The sequence below is a fragment of the Amblyraja radiata genome, chromosome 3 (assembly GCF_010909765.2).
Source record: "Amblyraja radiata isolate CabotCenter1 chromosome 3, sAmbRad1.1.pri, whole genome shotgun sequence".
Taxonomy (NCBI): domain Eukaryota; kingdom Metazoa; phylum Chordata; class Chondrichthyes; order Rajiformes; family Rajidae; genus Amblyraja; species Amblyraja radiata.
The window spans coordinates 130,645,874-130,662,601 of record NC_045958.1 but is presented as its reverse complement, the minus strand read 5'-3'; the positions used below and the strand labels follow the sequence as shown (position 1 = coordinate 130,662,601).

At 44.6% G+C, this 16,728-nt stretch overlaps 1 protein-coding gene across 1 annotated transcript in view; it reads right to left on the bottom strand.

Moving 5' to 3' along the window:
- Positions 1-16,728, bottom strand: part of spef2 (sperm flagellar 2) — a 162,550-nt gene that overhangs the window by 37,350 nt on the left and 108,472 nt on the right. Inside the window, exons 26-27 of the mRNA XM_033018764.1 lie at positions 14,370-14,533; positions 10,448-10,558 (exon numbers count right to left, since the gene is read on the bottom strand). Coding sequence (XP_032874655.1) covers positions 10,448-10,558; positions 14,370-14,533 — 275 coding nt within the window. The remainder of the gene's footprint in view (positions 1-10,447; positions 10,559-14,369; positions 14,534-16,728) is intronic.

The following is a 16,728-nucleotide window of genomic DNA, read 5'->3' as shown; positions in this document are numbered from 1 at the left end:
CAAAGTGGATAACTTCAAATTTATCTACATTATACTGCTTGTGCCATGCATCTGCCCACTCACCCAACCTATCCAAGTCACCCTGAAGCTTCACAGCATCCTCCTTGCAGCTCGCACTGAGCCTTGCGACACCCCATTAGTCACTGCCTGCCATTCTGAAAAGGACCCGTTAATTCCTACTCTTTGCTTCCTGTTTGCCAACCAGTTCTCTATCCATGTCAATATCCTGCCCCCAATACAATGTGCTTTAATTTTGCACACTAATCTCTTGTGTGGGACCTTGTCAAATGCTTTTTGAAACTCCAGATGCACCACATCCACTGGCTCTCCCTTATCCATTCTACTTGTTACATCCTCAAAAATTCCAAAAGATTAGGCAAGAATGATTTCCCCTTCATAAATCCATGCTGACTTTGACCGATCCTGTCACTGCTTTCCAAATGCACTGCTGTAACATCTTTATTAATTGACTCAAACATCTTCCCCACTATCCATGCTAGTAGTCTATATTACCGGTCCATATTTCCCCATTTTCTCTCTCCCTCCATTTCTTAAAAAGTGGGGTTACATTAGCTACCCTCCAGTCCACAGGAACCGATCCAGAGCCGATAGAACATTGGAAAATGATCACCAATGCATCCATGATTTCTAGGGCCCCCTCCTTGAGTACTCTGGGATGCAGACCATCAGACCCTGGGGTCTGATGGTCTGCATTCAGTTCCAACAGTTTACCCAACACCATTTCCTGACTAATGTGGATTTCCTTCTGTTCCTCCCTCCCGCTAGATCCTCGGTCCGCTAGTATTTTGGGAGATTATTTGTGTCTTCCTTAGTGAAGACAGAACCAAAGTACTTGTTTAACTGGTCTGCCATTTGCTTGTTTCTCATTATAAATTCACCTGATTCTGACTGTAAGGGACCATTTGTCTTCACTAATCTTTTCCTTTTCACATATCTATAGAAGCTTTTACAGTCAGTTTTTATATTCCCCTCAAGCTTTCTGTCATGCTCTATTTTCCCCCTCTTAATTAATCCCTTTGTGCTCCTCTGTTGAATTCTAAATTTCTCCCAGTCCTCTGGTTTGCTGCTTCCTCTGGCCAACTTACTGCCTCTTCCTTGGATTTAACACTATCCCTAATTTCTCTCGTTAGCCACGGTTGAACCGCCTTCCCTGTTTTATGTTTACGCCAGACAAATGTTGTAATTCATCCATGGGATCATTAAATCTTTGCCATTGCATATACACCATCAACACTTTAAGTATAATTTGCCAGTCTATCCTAGCCAATTCCCATCTCATACCATCAAAGTTACCTTTCTTTAAGTTTAGGACCCTTGCCTCTGAATTAACTGTGTCATTTTACTTCGGAGTCACATGAGTGACTACGTGAAGAAGGGCCATCCATCTGCGTGCGCGTCATTACGTCAGAAAGCTACACGCAACGACCGACTGTCAGGGGTGCTGCGTCCTCCCAGCGGTTAGGTTTAAAAAACGGCAGGTAAGTTTTTTAAAACTACTCTGTGGTCTTTTGCGGGTTCAGAAAATATTTGTATTTTCAGGAGTGGACCCAGCATGTCGAAGATGAAGAGACGGCCTGCGGGGAAGTCGGCTACCGAAGACCGCGGTAATCCGGGTAGCGGGCGACTGTCTGTTTCACCGACATTGCCGCCGGCAGCAGAACCGGCAGGAGCAGACCAGGTGCACAAGCAAAGCACCGTGGCAGTCCCGGCAGGACGCAAGGCCACACACAAGTCTGCCACACCCGTTGACTCAGATGAGTCAGGGGAGGAGGGATTCCCTCCATCATCGGGAAGCGTCCGTGGGCGACTTTTCCATATGGAGCAACTTATGGAGAAGTTGCTCCAGAATGATCTGCTCCGTAGGAGGGAGCAGTATCAGCACGGGTCTCCACTGGAGAAGGGGGAAGTACATCGGGACAACAGTATCCTGACTGAATAAGGGAGCTCAGCGGGGGAGCATTCCCATGGACGCGGAGCGGAAGTACCGCTACAATCATCCAGGTTTGCTATAACGACGCCATTGGGTGCACCCCTGGACGAAGACCTGGCCAGTAACATAAATTACTTGGCAGCTCACCAGTTGAAAGAACTGGCCATGGAGGAAACCATGAACAGGTACCCCCCTCCTGCAAACTGTGCTTCCCTCAACGTTCAAGCTGTGAACCACACCATCTGGGGACAGATTGGACCAGGAGTCAGGACACAGGAGATGAAACTCCAGAAAGTCCTCAAATTAGTGGCTTCTGGCATCACGTCATTCACAAGAAGAGTAGATGGAGGACTACTCAGCGACAGAGACCAAGACACCATGGCATTATTCTGTAATGCCCATTTTGAAATTAATTGCCTGCGTAAAAACGCAATAAGACCGGCAATTAATTCAAAGTTTCCTGTGCTATGTAAGGCCAGCAACGTCCAGCCAGCCAACTTTCTATTTGGCGAAGATCTGCCAAGGCAGGTACGGAATCTGGACGATGAGGCAAAGACCGTTCGCCTCATAACCAAAGGCCAGAACACACAAAAGGGTTAATCGCAAAGGATGTACCCTTATAGTTCCAGGCGATACATGCCTAGGGGCCCCGGCACTGGTGGAAGACCTACACAAGAGGCATCAAGGTCTTTTTTAGGGGTAGGCCCCAGCCGGCCCACAACGAGGATGCGCAAAGGGCAACCACCAAGCCTCGCGAGCGGAAACCAGCGCCATACCGCCAGTAACATTGGAGGCAAGTCAACCTAGTTCCTTGGGGAACACCTTAGATAGGCCTCACGTACCAGTGGGGGGAAGGTTGAAATATTTCTTAAATGAATGGTGTTGGGTCACAACGGATCAGTATACAAGGGTTCAAAATTGAGTTCAATTTGGATTCATTACCACCCACACAATATTCACCAAATCGCACATATGTTTTCTCACAACAAGAAACTTTGGATATACAAGCAGAAATTCAAACATTATCTGACAAAAATGTAATTGAGAGGTCACATACGGAACCTCACCAATTTATATCCAATATTTTCTCAAAAGAGAAAAAAGATGGAGGGTGTCGTATCATAATAGATCTTACGGAACTCAATACATATGTGCAATATAAACACTTCAAAATGGATAACCTTGGCACAGCCATGCAGTTGGTTTCCAAAAATGGTTATGTGGCATGCATCGACCTTAAAGATGCATACTATTCGGTGTCTATTCACAAAGAGCACAGGAGATATTTGAAATTTAACTGGATGGGTCAGTTATGGCAATACAAGGCACTGCCAAATGTGCTGACTTCAGCCCCCAGACTATTCACAAAACTACTGAAACTTATTCTGGGTTTACTGCGATCTCAGAATCACATAGTCATGGCATATTTGGATGACATTTTCATATTTGGGGTCACCAAAGAATTGGCAGAATCATCAGTTATAGCAACAAAAACCATGTTTGAAAGACTTGGTTTCCTCATCCATCCAGTTAAATCAAAATTGACACCTACCAAGGTTATTGATTACCTGGGGTTCACAATTAACACAGTTCACATGTTAGTGACTTTGCCCAGGGGCAAACAACTAGATCTAACAAAAGCCTGCAATAACCTTATAGTCAAATATAAGCCTATCAGGCAAACAGCGAGTGTGATTGGCAAATTAGTGGCTGCATTTCCAGCAGTACGCTACGGGCCTTTGCATTATCAAAATTTACAACGAACAAAGGAACGAGCACTCAGATCCCACGTTGGTCAATACGACAGACCAATGCAATTGCCAGCTGAGGCCATTGTTGAATTACAATGGTGGATGACGAACATATGTCATAGCTCAAGGGAAATCTTGCTGGTTACCCCATTGGTGGTCCTACAAACCGATGCAAGTAGTTTAAGATGGGGAGCAACTGACACAGTCACCAGCTGCGGGGGTAGATGGAATGAGCAGGAGTCTGCAATTCTTCAACAACATGGGATCAATTACCTAGAATTGTTGGGGGCATACTATGGGCTCAAGGCTTTTTGCAGCACCATGCAACATGTGCATGTTCAACTTCAGGTGGATAACACAACAGCGGTGGCATATGTCAATCACATGGGTGGTGTTAAATCTGTATCTTGTGACAGATTGACAAATCTTATCTGGCACTGGTGTATCGAGAGGGATATTTGGGTCACAGCTGTCTATCTACCAGGTAGATATAACACGGTGGCAGATGCCAGGTCATGGATATTTAATGACAGCACGGAATGGGTCGAATCGTGCAGTTTTTAACGAAATAACCACACGTAGGCTGTGGGCTGAGGAGCTTTATTCTGCAGTTTCGTGACCCAAGTCACCAAACTACATGAAATTTTCACATATTGTGTAAAATAATTTATATAAATCACCCCTGAAACTCGATATGAAGAAGACTTGCACATTTTTTATTAAATTAGAGAAAAACTGGAAAATGTCAGGAATTTTTTAGTCCAATCAAAGCACATTTAACATTGAGTTGTCTGCCAGTTGGCCAATCAGGCGCTTTGTTTCAGGCTAGCACACAAAATGGCTGAGGGGGCTTCACAGATGCCTGTTTTACTGGAGATTCCGATGTGTTGTTCTGTGGAATAAATGTCGTGGAAACTTGCAGCAGGTAATTGTATTTAGTGGGAAAAGCATTAAAAAGGCTGAAGAAAGTGCTGCGAAGTGGATTAAAGTGCAAGAAAGCCTTGAAAGTCCCTGTTGATGTGCTGGAACACAAAGAAGGCCCCCATGAATCAACTCTAACTGAAAGGTAAGACTAAAGTCTGAATTTATGAAAATCTATCTGTATGGACTTTAATTAATTTAATTGCACCATTTTATAATGTGAATAAATTCATTCATTCATTCATTCTTTATTCATTCACTCACTCACTTACTCATTCATTCATTCATTCATTCATTCATTCATTCATTCATGAAATTGAGGGCCTAAACTATAACACAGTCAGTTAAACATTTTCACTAATGCCAGCTTGTAGTAGAGTAATAAGTCTTTAACAAATAATCTCGGAGCTGCCTGCGAAAATTTACCGGGAAAAAGTGCTCCGACCGCGGGGCCTAGGTACTCGCGGTAAATAGCGATCGATATCCCTCCGTTTTTCTCCCGTTATCGGGGTCTGAAAACGACCGCTACAGACGGCACTATGTGCAGCCTCCCCCCCCCCCCTGCCCGCCCGCGGAGATGATCCGTGGCTCCGTGATCGCGAATCGGCCGCTTATTAATTGAGACCGCGGCTTCACTTTATCGCGAGTTCCTAGGCCCCGCGGTCGGAGCACTTTTTCCCGGTAAGTTTTCGCAGGCAGCTCCGAGATTATTTGTTAAGGACTTATTACTCTACTACAAGCTGGCATTAGTGACAATGTTTAATTGACTGTGTTATAGTTTAGGCCCTCAATTTCATGAATGAATGAATGAGTAAGTGAGTGAGTGAATGAATAAGGAATGAATGAATGAATTTATTCACATTATAAAATGGTGCAATTAAATTAATTAAAGTCCATACAGATAGATTTTCATAAATTCAGACTTTAGTCTTACCTTTCAGTTAGTTGATTCATGAGGGCCTTCTTTGTGTTCCAGCACATCAGCAGGGACTTTGAAGGCTTTCTTGCACTTTAATCCACTTCGCAGCACTTTCTTCAGCCTTTTTAATGCTTTTCCCACTAAATACAATTACCTGCTGCAAGTTTCCACGACATTTATTCCACAGAACAACACATCGGAATCTCCAGTAAAACAGGCATCTGTGAAGCCCCCTCAGCCATTTTGTGTGCTAGCCTGAAACAAAGCGCGTGATTGGCCAACTGGCAGACAACTCAATGTTAAATGTGCTTTGATTGGACTAAAAAATTCCCGACATTTTTCCGGATTTTCTCTAATTTAATAAAAATGTGCAAGTCTTCTTCATATCGAGTTTCAGGGGTGATTTATATTAAAAAAATTACACAATATGTGAACATTTCATGTAGTTTGGTGACTTGGGTCACAAAATCCTATTTCTAGACACATTTTTGATGCTCGGCCCACAGCCTAACGATTTGGCATCCCAGATATTGATCTGTTTGCATCCAGATTAAACTATCAGTTACCCAAATATGTGTCCTGGGAGCCAGACCCAGGGACAGTGGCAGTGGATGCTTTCTCCCTCGATTGGGGAGGAAATTTCATGTGTGCATTTCCTCCATTTTGCCTCATCAGCCGATGCTTGACAAAAATCTAGCAAGATAAAGCCACAGGCATTTTGGTAGTGCCGGATTGGCCTACACAAGCCTCGTTCCCGAGAATCTTGGGAATAATAACCCAGCCATTAACGGCTGTACCGAAGAGCAGGGACTTACTAGTGCACCCAGTGACGGGGAGCAACCATCCACTACATGACCGAATCAATTTATTGGTTTGCAGATTCTGAGAAGGCCATATCAGGGGCTCGGACTGTCCAAACGGACTGTGGATGTGATTACAGCGGCGTGGAGGGACAGTACTCAAAAACAGGACGTCTCTCACGTAAAGAAGTGGGAAATGTTCTGCAAGGCCACCAACATTTCATATGATACAGCTCGGATCACGGATGTACTAGAGTTCCTATCCACCCTGTACTATGATCATAAATTAGGCTATAGTGCAATAAATAGTGCCAGAATCGCGCTATCCTCCTATTTAATGCTGGAGGCAGGGCACGGGTCGATAGGAACGCACCCTCTCATAACCAGATTTATGAAGGGTATATTCAATTCTACACCACCGAGGCCTAGGTACACAGACATCTGGGTGCTTACACTACTTCGACAGTGGGCACCACCTATGTCCTTACCTTTATCTAAGCTCACCCTGAAGGTGGTCATGCTAATGGCACTGGTAACAGCACAAAGAGTCCAGACTCTGTACAAGTTGCGACTTGACTACATGACCACCAATGTCAACAATATAACTTTTGTCATCAAGGACTTGATAAAACAGAGCAGGCCGGGAGTGCCAGGGATCAAGATAGAGTTCTTGGCATATCCCGAGGACCAACACACTTACATAATTCCCTAAGAGTCATGAGGGACCTCAGAGGCTCTGAGCAATCGGTCCTGATCAGTCACAAAACACCTCACCATAAGGTATCGACTCAAACCATCTCCAGATGGTTAAAGGAGGTAATGGCAAAAGCGGGAGTGAACATTGACATTTTAAAATCTCACTCAACCAGGGCTGCATCTACGTCGGCAGCAAGAGCAATGGACGTGCCCCTCGACGACATCCTAGCGGCTGCAGGATGGGCAAATGAACGAATGTTCCACCGGTTTTACAACAAACCTATAACCGGACTGGGGGTGTTTGCACATACCGTTTTAAGTTCTGTTTCATAGTTTCCCCCCAGGATGGGATGGGTTACTAATAAAAAAAAACGTTCTTTTCACTTTAAAGCATCAGTGTCTTTACTTAACTATGTTATGTCTGAATGCTTTAAGGACTACACTCATCCATGGTCAATCCATTCAGTGTGTGACGCATGGATTCGTAACCGGCATGAAATCACAGAGCTTTGAAATCTTCACGTAGTCACTCACGTGACTCCGAAGTAAAATAGTAAGATTAAACGAGAACTTACCATTTTGTAGTTTGATCTTGATTTTATGAGGAGTTACGATGAGCGATTATGTGCCCTCCGCTCCCACCCTCATATTATCAAGGTCATATGGAAGTTCTAGTTTCTTCACAATCTTATTATTCTCAGGTCTTCTTTTTTATCTGTGATTTAACACCGCTGCTTTGAAGATTGACGCGCACGCAGACGGACGGCCCTTCTTCACGTAATCGCTCATCGTAACTCCTCATAAAATCAAGATCAAACTTCAAACTGGTAAGTTCTCGTTTAATCTTACTATTCTCCATCTTAATGCAGAATTCTACCATATTATGGTCACTGTTGCCCAAGGGGCTTTGCACTACAAGATCGCCAACTAATCCTTCCTCATTACATAATACCCAGTCTAGGATGGCCTGCCCTCTAGTTAGTTCCTCTACATATTAGCTTAGAAAACCATCCCGTATATACTCCAGGAAATCCTCCTCCTCAGTGGTGTTACCAATTTGGTTAGCCCAATCTATATGTAGATTAAAGTCACCCATAATAACTGCTATACCTTTGCTACACGCATCCCTAATTTCCTGTTTGATGCTATCTCCAACCTCACTACTGCTGCTTGGTGGTCTATACACAATTCCAACAAGCGTTTTCTGCCCTTGGCGATTTCGCATTTACCCATACAGATTCTACAGCATCCAAGCTAATGTCTCTCCTGACCATTGCATTAATCTCCTCTATAACCAGCAATGCCACCCCACCTCCTCTTTCCTTCTGTCTATCCTTCCTGAATAATGAATACCCCTGCATGTTGAGCTCCCAGCCTTGGTCACCCTGGAGCCACGTCTCTGTAATCCCAACTATATCATATCCGTTAACAGCACATTCAATTCATCCACCTTGATACGAATGCTCCTCACATTACTGCACAAAGCTTTCAGGTTTGTTTTGACATTCTTAGCCATTGTACAATGATGATGTAATGTGGCCCTTTTTGATGTTTGCCATTGATCTCGCTGCCTTCCACTTTTACTTTTCTCCCTTCTACCTTTTGCTTCTGCCTTCATTTTACAGCCCTCTGTCTCCCTGCATTGGTTCCCACTCCCCTGCCCCCCCCAACAGCACTAGTAAACATTCCCCCATGGACATCGGTTCCAGTCCAGCCTAAGTGAAGTTTGTACTGGTCCCACCTCTCCCAGAACTGGTCCCAATGACCCAAGGAAATGAATCCCTCCCCCTTGCACCATCTGTTGAGCAGCAGCAGTGGAGGCCGAGGGATGGTCGATGTTCTGGGTCAAGACCCGGCGGCAGGACAGAGAGTGGAGGAGAGATTGCCGGAATAAAGTGGTGAGAGGATGACTGGAAGCGAATGATGGGAGATGGAGACAGGTGGGAAGAACAGAGAGAGTGGGTGGAAACAGGGGCTGGAAGTGGAACCAGACAGGGGAGGGTTATGGCAGATAGGGGAGGGGGTTGGGTGGGTGAGGGTCACCTCTTTATAGTGTGGATGTGGACAGGATGTTTCCACTAGTGGGAGAGTCTAGTACCAGAGCCTTATAGCTTTAGACTATAAGGACGTTCCTTTAGGAAGGAGATGAGGAGGAATTTCTTTAGTCAGAGGGTGGCGAATCCATGGAAATCTGCCACAAACAGCTGTGGAGGCCAAATCAATGGATAGTTTTAAAGCAGAGATAGAAAGATTTTTGATTAGTATGGGTGATAGGGGTTATGGGAAGAAGGCAGGAGAATGGGGTTGAGAGGGAGAGATAAATCAGCCTTGATTGAATGGCGTAGTAGACTTGATGGGCCGAATAGCCTAATTCTTCTCCTATCACATGAACTTTAACCCCTGCACTCTCAATCCTGATGCAGGGTCTCGACCGGAAACTTCAACCATCCATTTGCCACCACAGATGCTGCCTGACCTGCTGAGTTCCTCTTGCACTTTGTGTTTTGCTGGAGGGAATGTTCAGGCATTACTAAATGGCAGCACAGGCTGGAGAGGCTGAGTGACAATAATAAACCTTAGCCCTTTCCCCGGTACTTTCTGAAACGGGTCACCAGTGGCTGCACGTGATCTGTTCCATGGGAATACGGGCTGGACACCAGTCTCTGGGAGCCCCCGCCTGCTGAGACCCAGATTGCCAACAAGTCTCAATGGATGTTGGTACTCAGGCTGGGCTGAAAAGAGTGGTACTATAGCTGAACACAGTGGAAACAACAGAGTACTGGAGTAACTCAGCGGATCAGGCGGCATCTGTGGAGAACATGGATAGGTGACGTTTCACAGAGTGCTGGAGTAACTCAGCGGGTCAGGCAGCATCTGTGGAGAACATGGATAGGTGACGTTTCACAGAGTGCTGGAGTAACTCAGCGGATCAGGCAGCATCTATGGAGAACATGGATAGGTGACGTTTCACAGAGTGCTGGAGTAACTCAGCGGGTCAGGCAGCATCTGTGGAGAACATGGATAGGTGACGTTTCACAGAGTGCTGGAGTAACTCAGCGGGTCAGCAGCAACGCAGCACTGTGGACTTTATCTTGCACTTGCACTATTCCCTTTATCTTGTATCTACACACTATGGACGGCTTGATTGTAATCATGTATAGTATTTTCGCTGACTTGACAGCACGCAACGATAAGCTTTTCACTGTACCTCGGTACACGTTACAATTAACTGAACTAAATGAAACGTCACCTCTCCATGTTCTCCACAGATGCTGCCTGACCCGCTGAGTTATTCCAGCACTCTGTGTTTTTCACTGGCGAGTCTGTCTCTCTCTCTCTCTCTCTCTCATTCTACCAGTTGGCGGTCTCCTCCTGGCACTGTTTGAGCTGCAGAGATCTCTCGACTTACGTGAACAATTTAATCTCTTGGCCTTCTTGCTGTTCGCTCCCCTGCTGATCATCTTCCTTGGGAGTTGGACTGCTGGCTTCCGTTATTTCCACTCCTTCCGGCAGGAGAGCACTGTGGACAGCAGCAGACACACAACCCTGAGTGCTGGGATCAGTGTACTCCCACCCACCCACACACTGGAGACAGCCGCAGACAAACAGGCCTGAGTGCTGTGATCTGTCTCTCCAGCTCCCCCCACCCACACAACCAGGGACAAGTGGGTTAACTATGAGGAGCGTTTGACGGCACTGGGCTAGTACTCGCTGGAGTTTAGAAGGAGGAGGGAGAGAATGTTTCCACTCGTGGGAGATTCTTGGACCAGAGGCCATAGCTCATAATAAAAGGATGTACCTCTGAAAGGAGATGACGAGGAATATTTTAGTCAGAGGGTAGTGAATCAGTGGAATTAATTGCCACAGAAGGCTGTGGCGGCCAAGTCAATGGATATTTTGAAAGTTGAGATTAATAGATTATTGATTAGTAAAGGTATAATGGGTTATGGGGAGAAGGGGAGAGAATGGGGTTGAGAGGGAAAGATAGATCATCCATGATTGAATGGCGGAGTAGACTTGATAGGCTGAATGGCCTAATTCTGCTCCTACCACTTATGATCACAGCTAACCATTGCCCGACGCTGGCACAACAGTGGCTGACAAAGTCACGCATAAGAATCAAGACAGGGAAAAAAAGACACAAAGTGCTGGAGTAACTCAGCAGGTCAGGCCGCATCTACAGTGCCCTAAATAATGTTTGGGCCAAAGACCCATCATTTATTTATTGCCTCTGTACTCCACAATTTGAGATTTGTAATAGAAAAAATCATATGTGGTTAAAGTGTACATTGTCAGATTTTAATAAAAGCTATTTTTATACATTTTGGTTTCGCTATGTAGAACTTACAGCAGTGTTTATACATAGTTCCCCCATTTTAGGGAACCATAGTGTTTGGGACACAGCAATGTCATGTAAATGAAAGTAGTCATGTTTAGCCATTCTCTCCCCTTCTCCCCATAACCCATTATGTATTTTGTTGCATATCCTTTGCATGCAATGACTGCTTGAAGTCTGCGATTCATGGACATCACCAGTTGCTGGGTGTCTTCTCTGGTGATGCTCTGCCAGGCCTGTATTGCAGTCATCTTTAGCTTATCGGAGCAGGGAGGTTCTACTGCAGTTGTACAGGGTCTTGGTGAGACCACACCTGGAGTATTGCGTACAGTTTTGGTCTCCAAATCTGAGGAAAGACATTCTTGCCATTGAGGGAGTACAGAGAAGGTTCACCAGACTGATTCCTGGGATGTCAGGACTTTCATATGAAGAAAGACTGGATAGACTCGGCTTGTACTCGCTAGAATTTAGAAGATTGAGGGGGGATCTTATAGAAACTTACAAAATTCTTAAGGGGTTGGACAGGCTAGATGCAGGAAGATTGTTCCCGATGTTGGGGAAGTCCAGGACAAGGGGTCACAGTTTAAGGATAAAGGGGAAATCTTTTAGGACCGAGATGAGAAAAACATTTTTCACACAGAGAGTGGTGAATCTCTGGAATTCTCTGCCACAGAAGGTAGTTGAGGCCAGTTCATTGGCTATATTTAAGAGGGAGTTAGATGTGGCCCTTGTGGCTAAAGGGATCAGGGGGTATGGAGAGAAGGCAGGTACAGGATACTGAGTTGGATGAACGGCCATGATCATATTGAATGGCGGTGCAGGCTCGAAGGGCCGAATGGCCTACTCCTGCACCTATTTTTTATGTTTCTATGTTTATGCTTGTTTTGGGGGCTAGTACCCTTCAGTTTTCTCTTCAGCATATAAAAGGCATGCTCAATTGGGTTCAGATCGGGTGATTGACTTGGCCACTCAAGAATTTACCCTTTTCACGTTGAAAAACTCCTTTGTTGCTTTAGCAGTATGTTTGGGATCATTGTCTTGCTGGAGAATGAACTGCCGGCCAATGAGTTTTGAGACATTTGTTTGAACTTGAGCAGATCGGATGTGTCTATACACTTCAGAATTCATTATGCTACTACAATCAGCAGTTGTATTATCAATGGAGATAAGTGAGCCAGTTCCTTCAGCAGCCATACATGCCCAGGCAATAACACCCCCACCACCGTGTTTCACAGTTGAGGTGGTATGTTTTGGATCTTGGGCAGTTCCTTCTCTCCTCCTCACTTTGCTCTCGTCATCACTCGGATATGTTAATCTTCGTCTCATCTGTCCACAAGACCTTTTTCCAGAACTGTGATTGTTCTTTTAAGTGCTTCTTGGCAAACTGTAACCCTGCCATCCTATTTTTGCGGCTAACCAGTGGTTTGCATCTTGCAGTGTAGCCTCTGTATTTCTGTTCATGAAGTCTTCTGCGGCCAGCGGTCATTGACAAATTCCATTCGGTTATTTGGCTTCCACTTCTTTGCTTCGGCTTCTCGTCCTTCAACGCCACGTCCGGGTACTGACAAATCCACACCTGACTCCTGAAGAGTGTTTCTGATCTGTTGCACTTGTGTTTAGGGATTTTTCTTTATTATTGTCATCTGTCATCAGCTGTGGAGGTCTTCCTTGGCCTGCCAGTCCTTTTGCGATTAGTAAGCTCACCAGTGCTCTTTTTTTAATGATGTTCCAAACTGTTGATTTTGATAAGCTTAAGGTTTGGCTGATGTCTCTAACAGTGTTATTTTTGTTTCTCAGTCTCATAATGGCTTATATGAATTTAATTGGCACAACTTTGGTCCTCATGTTGATAAACAGCAATAAAAGATTCCAAAGGTGATGGAAAGACTGGAGGAAAGACTAGGTGCTGAGAGCTCTCTTACACCTATATTAAGGAGGCAATCAAACACACGTGAGCAATTACAAACACCCGTGAAGTCCCAAATATCCGATCTGAATCGGATATTATGGTGCCCTGAAATGGCGGGAACTATGTATAAACAAAATATATAAAAATGGCCTTTCTTAAAATCTGACAATGTGCACTTTAACCACATGTGATTTTTTCTATTACACATCTCAAATTGTGGAGTACAGAGGCAAATAAATAAATGATGGGTCTTTGTCCCAAACATTATTGCGGGCACTGTAGAATCAAAGTTACAAGCATCTGAAAGGAAGATTAAAATGGAAGCGAGAACGAGTTATAGTTGGAACCAAAGTTCAAATGGGAATATATAAACTTGGTTTGTTATATGAACTTCCAGAAAGCATTTAACAGATTCTCCTTTTGTATGTGGTCTGATGCTGGAAGGATGTGCAGGCTGTAGAGAGGGTGCAGAAGAGGTTTACTGGGACACTGCCTGGATTAGTGGGCATTAGCTACAGGGTGAGTGAGGTTGGACAAACGTGGATTGTTTTTTCCTGAAAAGCAAGACGATGCGGTGAGATCTGATAGTGATTTATAAAATGAGAGGCAGAGATAGGGAAGACAGTCAGAACATTTTTCAGCAGGTGAAATGTCAAAGACTGAAGGGCCTGTCCCACTTGCGCGTAATTTACGCGTCACGACACACATAATTAGAGCATGGTGCGCATTACGCGTGCATGGTGCGTGGTGACGTAGGCAGTGACGCGTGGTCGCGCGCGGCACCCCAGGATTGTGTGATGTACAAAATCTTTGAGCGCCATCCGCGTGACGCGCAAGCAATGCCCAAGTGGGACGGGCCCTTTAAGGTAAAGATTCAAGGTGAGAAGGGCAAAGTTTAAAGGAGATGTGCGGGGCAAGTTTTATTTACACAGATGGTGGTGGTGGTGGAGGCAGATGGAATAGTGGTGTTTACGAGGCACATGGATAGGGCAGGTGATGGTCCAAGTGCAGGCAGAGATTAGTTTAGCTGGGTATCACGCTGGCACATAGAGGCTGGTCCGCAGGGTTTGTTCAGTGTTGTCGTACTTCCTGATCTCTAGGTCTGTGAAGGCGGGTGCCTCTAAATCAGCAACATCGACCAGCGGGATCCGTGCAAACTCCTTGTTGTGCTCCAGAGGGATTGTGCCTTCCATCCCCTTGTAGTAATCCTGCAGGAACCGGGCGCTGTCCTGGAAGCGATCCACCTCCACCTAACACATGTACATGACACAGGTTAGTAGCAACAGGCCAGGCTGGGTGTCCAGTACCACTGCGCTCCCCTCCCTCATGGTGCCATGTTCCCATCTGCTGCACTCACATCGTGCTGTACATACATCAGCACATCCCACCACACACAAAGAAAAATATACCACCATATAGTGTAATAACTTCATAGCATTACACTGGTAGAGTAAGTGCAGATAAAAGACTGCGATGTCTGCAATATGGTACTTTATACATTCATAAGTGATAGGAGCAGAATTAGACCATTCAGCCCATCAAGTCTACCCCACCATTCAATCATGGCTGATCTATCTTTCCCTCTCAACCCCATAATCCTGCCTTCTCCCCATAACCCCTGACACCCACACCAATCAAGAATCTATCTATCTCTCCCTTTAGACTAGGCTTGTATTCACTGGAGTCTAGAAAGATGAGGGGGGATCTTATAGAAACATACAATTATAAAAGGAATGGACAAGCTAGATGCAGGAAAAATGTTGGGCGAGTCCAGAACCAGGGGCCACAGTCTTAGAATAAAGGGGTGGCCATTTAAGACTGAGGTGAGAAAAAATGTAGCAATAAGATCCACCGATTCACTACCCTCTGACTAAAGAAATTCCTCCTCATCTCCTTCCTAAAGGAACTGTATTATTTTATTCTAAGGCTGTGACCTCTGGTCCTAGACTCTCCCACTAGTGGAAACATCCTCTCCACATCCACTCTATCAAGGCCCTTCACTATTCGGTAAGTTTCTATTATGTGGTCCCCTCATCCTTCTAAACTCCAGCAAGTAGAGGCTAGGGCCGTCAAACGCTCATCACAAATTAACCCATTCACTCATGGGATAATTCTTGGACCCCTTCTCCTCTGGACCCTCTCCAGAGCCAGCACATCGTTTCTTAGATATGGAGCCCAAAATGGTTCTCAATATTCCAAAATCGGTGTGACCAGCGGCTTATAAAGCCTCAACATTACATCCCTGTTTTTGTATTTGTTTAGCAAATAGTTAAAAAATCAAGTCTGCAATTTATCCCATCAGATAAAGCATAAAAAATAAGTTTAATTTGACACCTAATTCACTTTCATATCTTCAGTATTAAAAAAGTTATGGCCATTTTCATACTCGGAAATTAGCATCTTGTTCCCTTTTGCTTTTCCATTGACTTAACACAAAAGCTGTGATCGACGACAGTCAAAAGCCCATAACTTTCTTAAATATTAAGAGAACTGATAGCCATATGACAATTACAGCATGGAAACAGGTCATCTCGGCCCTTCTAGTCCGTGCCGAACACTTTCTCTCACCTAGTCCCATCTACCTGCACTCAGGCCATAACCCTCCATTCCTTTCCCGTCCATATACCTATCCAATTTATTTTTAAATGATAAAAACGAACCAGCCTTCGCCACTTCCACTGGAAGCTCATTCCACACAGCTACCACTCTCTGAGTAAAGAAGTTCCCCTTCATGTTGCCCCTAAACTTTTGTCCCTTAATTCTCAAATCATGTTCTCTTGTTTGAATCTTCCCTACTCTCAATGGAAAAAGCTTATCCACATCAACTCTGTCTATCCCTCTCATAATTTTAAAGGCCTCTATCAAGTCCCCCCTTAACCTTCTGCGCTCCAAAGAATAAAGACCTATCTTGTTCAACCTTTCTCTGTAACTTAGGTGCTGAAACCCAGGCAACATTTTGCTCTTCAAAATAACGCATGACATGCCTTTCTGCCCACTACTTTCCCATTAAGAATGTCCTGTAGATTCCATTTCTTAAGAATCCAAATAACAAACTAATCCCATTCACACAAGAATTCACAATATAACATGATTTTTGAATCTCACTGTCTTGAACTTATATGCCAGATGGAAGGAATTTAATGCTTAATTCCCATAAATTAATCTAGAAATATCCACTTTCAATATAATCAAAATTATAATGTTTTTGCACAATATCCCTGGTGTGGATATCTATCTATCTATCTATCTATCTATCTATCTATCTATCTGTCTGTCTGTCTGTCTGTCTGTCTGTCTGTCTGTCTGTCTGTCTGTCTGTCTGTCTGTCTGTCTGTCTGTCTGCCTGTCTGTCTGTCTGTCTGTCTGTCTGTCTGTCTGTCTGTCTGTCTGTGTGTGAATGTGTGTGTGTGGTTTTGCATGTGAAACTTATTTCATCGAAAACCAG